The sequence below is a fragment of the Narcine bancroftii genome, chromosome 7 (genome assembly GCF_036971445.1).
Source record: "Narcine bancroftii isolate sNarBan1 chromosome 7, sNarBan1.hap1, whole genome shotgun sequence".
Classification (NCBI taxonomy): Eukaryota; Metazoa; Chordata; class Chondrichthyes; order Torpediniformes; family Narcinidae; genus Narcine; species Narcine bancroftii.
Genome location: NC_091475.1, coordinates 37683174 through 37690000, shown reverse-complemented (window position 1 = coordinate 37690000; position 6827 = coordinate 37683174). Strand labels below are relative to the sequence as shown.

Below are 6827 nucleotides of genomic sequence, written 5' to 3'. Positions count from 1 at the left end.
TTCTTGAAAACATTTTATTAAAACTATCAGATTGCTTCGAGAAACTGTGGGGGCAAGCATGTTTATATTATTAATCTCTATGTACATACAATTTACATTTTGTAAACCCTTTAATTCCCAAAAATAATATAATCATTGTCAATGAATTGGTTTCTCTGAAATAACCTGTGAGCATTAACTTGTAGCCAAACTAAAAAAAAGTTTCTAAAGTATAAAATGCAGATACACCCTTCATAATAATTGTTAACTCTTGCCTACAATTTTCTACATAGTAGTAAAATGTCATTTTATTCCATAACAAGGAACCCAACTATATACATCGTGCATTTCCTCCTAATTATCTTACAGAGAAATCATTATTATTTAACAACATATACATTCATGTTACAGGATGTTTTTCAATCCAAGCTGTTTTAATAATGCAACCTGAAAACCTTCTGGACAACCAACAAAATAAATCCCAAAGAATTGGTTCAGCGATCAAGTGGATTGACCTCTAGATTAATTGCTTCGGTGTTTAAAGTTAGTACTTTTTAAATCCCAAAAGAGTAACTCATGTCAGCATAGGTCCTCGGGCCTGGAGGGACCTTGGCAATCTTCTTATCTAAAACAGGCAAGCCTTCATAGGGAATAGATTAAAAAAACCCTTTCCTGGTGTCTGCCAATCACATGGAATTGCCCAGTGAGAAAATGAAGAGTTCCATGAAGGACCTCTTGCAAAGCCTTTCACTGAATCCAACAGCCCTCTTGTGCAGCCTTCCCAGCGCTTAGAGGATTTATAATTTCCAATTGAGCATCCTAGACAACCATTATTTATCAAAGTGGATGACTAGAAAGTATGACAAATGACATTACTGGCCCAGTTAACACTGGAGATCGGGATTTAAAAATAAATTGAGGCAAATGAATCCACCACGTATCAGCAACCAGGTAGTAAACTTGTTTGATACTTTAATTGCAGGATAGGTGATTAAAAATTAATATTTGATTGAGAGAGAAGTTAATGGCATCAAGCTTACAGCAGAGTGGTAATACCTTAAGGCAACTTCTCATTTAGTTTGCTGCAGAGATAAGGGAGCTGCAAATGACTTTACCACAAGAATACCCGCTGGAAAAAATCCAGGCCATGAGGTGGAGGGGTTGGACTGGTGTCTTGTTCTTGCATAGATGCAGTTAGTATAAACTCTGCATGCAAAAATAGCTTCATTTTGTGTTAGAACCATGATGATAATCATTCCAATTTACTCACGTACCCAACTCAGTCCATTCTCAGTTGGTTCGTGTAAAGTCGATGCTCATCAAATTATTTTTAAAATTCAAATTTTAGTGCAGTTGAAAAGCTGAGAATTGCTTCCTTTGATCATGTATTGAGCAGATGTTTGTGTCTGGGAGTATGATTGGTACACTATTAAAATTCATCTCTGGAAAACTTCTACAATCGCTATCACAATTTCTGTATTTTACTGTTTGTATACTCTAACAATCAATGAATAGGAAACCAACATTTGCCACCCAACTGAGAAATCAGCACCAAACTCAGAGAACAGTGAAAGAACAGTAAATCAGCTGCTAAATGCTGTCTCAGTATCTGAGTGAAACCAGCAGAGGTTGTGGCAGCTATAAAGTTTGTATCATAGGAATCACACTGTCTGACCTCAAAACAACCTCTGGAGCACCACGGTGTGATCTGTAGTCCAGAAACATGCAGCACATTGGGACAATGAACTTTAGCTTTGGGCCCTGAGCTAACCCCAGTTATTTTGGTTCACGGGTATGCTTGTTATAAAAGTCCATGCAGTTCTCAATCCAGTTACTAGTGTGCCATTATCTGTAATTGATAATCCAAAGGCTGGATAATGGAAAGGTCATTTGTGGAGGTCTACTTGAGGGATTGAGGTTGGGTTGAGATGTGATAGGAACTTTACTCTGCACCTTGCTGTGCTGTTTGATGTAATATATAGGAAGAGTTTCATTCCCTCTCATTAACATCCCTCAGCCTGACAAATTGAGACTTGTCACCATCACAAAGGATAAATCAGGCAGAGGACTGTTGTTTTAGGCAAGACAAGCTTCAATGGTTCCCAATAATACATCATTAATTTGCATAACTTTTACCTTCAGCATTATGTCAGTACCAAATTGAATGCTTCCCCAGTTTAATCACTTAGAATATACAAATGTATGCAGACACACACCAGTTTAAAAAAAACAGAAAAGCATTCAGACTTAGAGAAATGAGAAGCTCTTTTCAGAAATGCCAACCTTTCAGTAAGGAAGCTCAGTCTTTGGTAGGCAAGTCAGACATGAGGGACCTGAAGATACATCAGGATGCCCTTTACCAATCAATCTCCATTCAAGACCAGCCCTGAGTTTTGAGGAGGTGAATAAGTTGATGGTGTCATGTCAAATTCTTCAGCAAACACCCATAATGTTTATAGTTCTGTGGTCACTTTTGATCCCCGAACATTTCTTCACCTAAATGTTTCACTCCAAGACCTCCTGTCACCTGGTGCTTCCCTCGACTCATTCATGCCCCCTTTTAGGTTTCAGATGTATTCCTATCTTCCCTCCATTGGGCGACAATTATTCTAATTGGAAGCTGACAATAACAGGTTCACCTGCAAGAAGAGGGTGAAAAGTTGAACCAGTATAAAAAGGCATTGGTTAAAACTTGACCACAAGTTTCTGAAACATTCCCAACCTAAAATGATCTGGATAAGAGGGGCAAATAGGTTCTGGTTTCTATGTTTGATCATATTCTTTGCAGGTCATTCAATGATCTAGGTCTGTGAAGAGAGTCAGTGCCCTGGGAAAGTCTGGATGCCAACAGGGAAAACACTCAGGCCTCCTGTGTCCCTCCGGAGTTCAACAGCCAATGTCTCTACTCTAACTGGGGTTAAACAAAGGGAGGAATGTCCCTTTAGGGCAGCATGGTTAGTGTAGCAGTTGGCACAATGCTGTTACAGCGCCAGTGACTGGGGTTCGAATCTGTACATATCCCCATGTCTGTGTGGGTTTCCTCTGGGTGCTCTAATTTCCTCCTACCCTTCAAAACATACCAGGGTTGTAGGTCAATTGGGTGTAATTGAGTGCCATGGGCTGAAAGGGACTGTTACTGTGCTTCATGTCTTTAAAAAAGTCACACCACCTTGTCGTCTTGCAAAGTGACACATGCTTCTTTGAACATTTGGACTCTACACACTGGCATTCATCTGTTGGTTTGAGTGGCCAATTCCTGTGTTGTATATTCTAGTCTACACAATTCAACATACTTCTGAAGAAGTAAATGCAACTTAAACCTTTAAGAGTAGGTGGTAAACTTCAGCTCAAGCCAATTCACTGCAGGGCATGGAGTTTTTACATAGGTGGATAGATTACGTAAAAAGGAAGCATTTGTATTTGTGACAAAAATAATGTTTCCATCAGTTTCCCAGATTTAGCCTGCCCCATAACAAACATTTGCAGCTCAAGGGGAGGGAAGAACTTGAAGGACTATTATTATAGCTTACTAAGGTTTTGGAGCTGCATCTGGTGGAATACTGTCGTTAAAAGGCCTAGAACTCTACAGACGTAGAAAACACCTTGCACTTCACATGATAATAATGTTGCAACTTTATGAAACATATTCACCATCAGAGGGAGAGCAGTAAACACTTACTTCACCTGACTCAAGCCCAGAATTTGGTGCCTTAAAGCTCAGCTCAGCTGAAACATTTACTCAGGATCAACCCAGGAGGTTGAAGACACAAACATTAATAGCACCGGTTCCTTTAAACTACAGGTTCATCAAGTCTTTGCTCTGTGTATCTTTTAGTTAATGGGGAGATAGTAAATACAAAACACTGAAGCTGTGTTTAGGAAAGGATCAACTCGAGTTACTGTTCCATGGACAGCTTGTTTCTAGGTGCTTCTTACCTGGTCCGTGGAAGGACAAGCTATAATCTGCAAATCTTCACCACTGAAATCTTCCTGCAATACTCCTTGCAGCTTCTGGAATGACTGTTGGATGTTGCTCTAAAGAGGAATCAATGGACTTAGGAAGAGGAGACCAAAGATTTCCCAGGATACTGTGAGTCATGACAAGTTCACTATTAACCAGGACTCAAGTTAAATTACCAATACAAAGGACTTGGCAACAGATTAAGGTTCCTGTACATGGATTTCACACAAGACTGTGATACCAGACCAAGTATTCCTGGAGTAACATGAGGAATTAGTATCAACCAAATGCAACATTCTCACATGCTAAGGGAAGGGTAAAGTGAACTTAGTTCAAAAACACGGATGTAGCACCAACAAAAATGGAAGTAAAAATTATTTGCCTTTCTCTACATGGATCTAAGTGCAATCTGTTGGAAATTTAATGAGCACTTTCTGGGAAAATGCTGCAGTTCTCAGACTGTTCATTGAAAAAACGATGTTTCCTCAACTTCCACTAATGGGCTGGTGGAAATCAGTACGAATTTGGATTCATAGTGTTCATGGGTGTTAACTAAAAACAATTTCATTTTTTCTCTCTGACCTGGAAGTAGAATAGATAATATTGGTAAATTTTTTTTTAAAATGCAGATGCTAAAGATCTGAAATAAAAACAGAAAATATTGAAAACATCAGCAGTTCAGGAAACATTTGAGGGAGAATGTCCATGATAGGGCACCATCAAGGTTATCCAGGTGAGACGATGCTTTTGACAGTGTCCACTGTGATAAAGAAGAGTAGTCAATAGAGAAGATAAAACACAAGAGTTGTAACTGAGATACAGTGTAGTTGCAGCACAGTAAATGCCAGAAAGAGGCAGATCAGGTGGGTCCTCCTTTATCGACAAGGGTCCCAACCCAAGATGTCGACTGACCACTTCTTTCCATGGATGCTACCTGACCCACTGAATCCATCCAGATTCTCTTTCGCCCACTCAAGATTTCAGCATCTGCAGTTCTTGTGTTTCTCTATTGAAAGGTGGGGTCTGTACAGTTTTCTCCATATTGGAAGACTGTTAATTATCCTAACTGAAATGACCACCAAACCTCAGATTCTGTTATGAGATGTGGGTGTCAGACATTTCCTGCCCATCTTTTATTAGCCTCAAAAAGTTGATGGCATTTTTAATTTTGCTGGGGATAAGTTTCAGGATGTCTCAAGAATGAAGAATCAGCAACATTTGTTAAACATGCAGCCTGGACAGGATCCTTTGGGGAAGATTCCCTCAGCCCTGGATGTATTTGTTGATATTGGTGAGTGGTTGTGGTTTGGCCAAGATTGTTGGAGGACTCAAGCAAGTGACTAAAGTGTAGCTTGTTGATGGTATACATTGAGGGAAACTGCCAGCTGACCAGCTGGTTTGGAAATACGAGTCCTACAATGCAGAAAGCCGAGGAAAGTGGCAGACAAAGCCAAGCCCGTCATTATCCATTCTCCCATCTATTGATGCCATTTATGTGAGGTGCTGTCTCAAGCTGCCAGCATCTTAAAGGATCCCCACAACTAGGCTCTCTTCTCACTGCTACCTTTGGGCAGAAGGCTTAAGTCTCTTTCAAGCAGCTATCATGAGTCTTAAACTTCCCTGTATTATTCTCACCGTAACACCACTCCAGGACCACCAAACATCTGTCTGCACTTCTGACTCGCTCATATTTCTTGCACAGTGACTTATCTCCAACTCTGAACATTTGTTATTTATTTATTGTTATTCCCCTTCCTTATATAGTCTCTTTTTTCTTTAACTCTTCTTGTGTTATGTTTTATATGTCTGGGAAGCCATTGCAAGTGAGACTATCATTACTTCTCTACATTGTTCTTATGCTTATGCCAATAAACTTTGTTCATTCATTCAGTTCCAGTGAGTGAACACCATCTCGCAGAGGTCAAGCTACTTCATTTTTATCTGTGGCTCTTGATAAATAAGCAGTAGAGAACCCTTCCAGACTATCTGGCTTGAACTGGAGGTATAGCAGAAGTTGCATGTAATTCAATTGTCACGGTGCAATCATCTCAAAAGAGGGGCTTGTCTTATGCTTAGCTTTGGATTTGGTACATCACACAGCTTTACCAGGTAAATCACAACTTACCCGCACAGGTTTAAAGAGGATGAATTCTGTATCCTTATTGGACAAATACAAGGATAGACTTCTCAGAGTTGCAGGAAGTTTGCCTTTGATTGTTTTGTATGTGGAAGCCACCAAATCATTGATTTTTGCTGACATTTTATGGAAATAAAACAGATTTTTAGTTTTTATTTTGTGAAAATTAAGCATCTCCACTTTAAATACAAACAATGCACAAGTGTTTGTTGAGGTGTCCATTATATAATCTCTTTGACTGCGCTTTTTACAAACTTTTAATTTCAGAACTTCAATCTGCCCATCCACATCGCACTCAACTTTTGTTTTCCCACTCACATGCCATCTTAAGTAATCCCTATGGCATAGGATGCATAGATGCTCTGTGGTTAGTAAGGGATAATCTAAGATGGTATATGAGTGGTGGAAAAAAGGTTGAGGAAGATTGCACTAGATAGACTGCAATCTACTTTCCCTCATTAACGTCTACGCCACAATGTTCCGGGTTGAAAGCTCCCTTTAAGATTTGAGCATCCAACTTAGGATGACGCAGGGTAACAGAACACTCCACTGTTGCCTGTGCTCTTTCAGGTGATTACCTGTTTAAATTAATCAATTCTGTTGTCATGCCTAGCACAACCCCTCCCCCACATTGGACTCTAACATCTGACGGCTGAGTTACCTTCAGAACAGCATCTGTGCTTAGTCAGCAAATGACCAGCCACATTCTATGTTGACCTTCCATTACCCATTTCCACTCATCTGACATCA

At 39.8% G+C, this 6827-nt stretch overlaps 1 protein-coding gene across 3 annotated transcripts in view; it reads right to left on the bottom strand.

Moving 5' to 3' along the window:
- Positions 1-6827, bottom strand: part of cog3 (component of oligomeric golgi complex 3) — a 79332-nt gene continuing 72505 nt past the window's right edge. For 2 of the 3 annotated variants that reach the window (XM_069889644.1, XM_069889647.1), the window contains exons 21-23: positions 6066-6193; positions 3916-4014; positions 1-2618 (exon numbers count right to left, since the gene is read on the bottom strand). In XM_069889644.1, the coding sequence (XP_069745745.1) occupies positions 2589-2618; positions 3916-4014; positions 6066-6193 (257 nt within the window). In that variant the 3' untranslated portion in view covers positions 1-2588. The remainder of the gene's footprint in view (positions 2619-3915; positions 4015-6065; positions 6194-6827) is intronic. The other variant, XM_069889645.1, reaches the window with a different exon arrangement.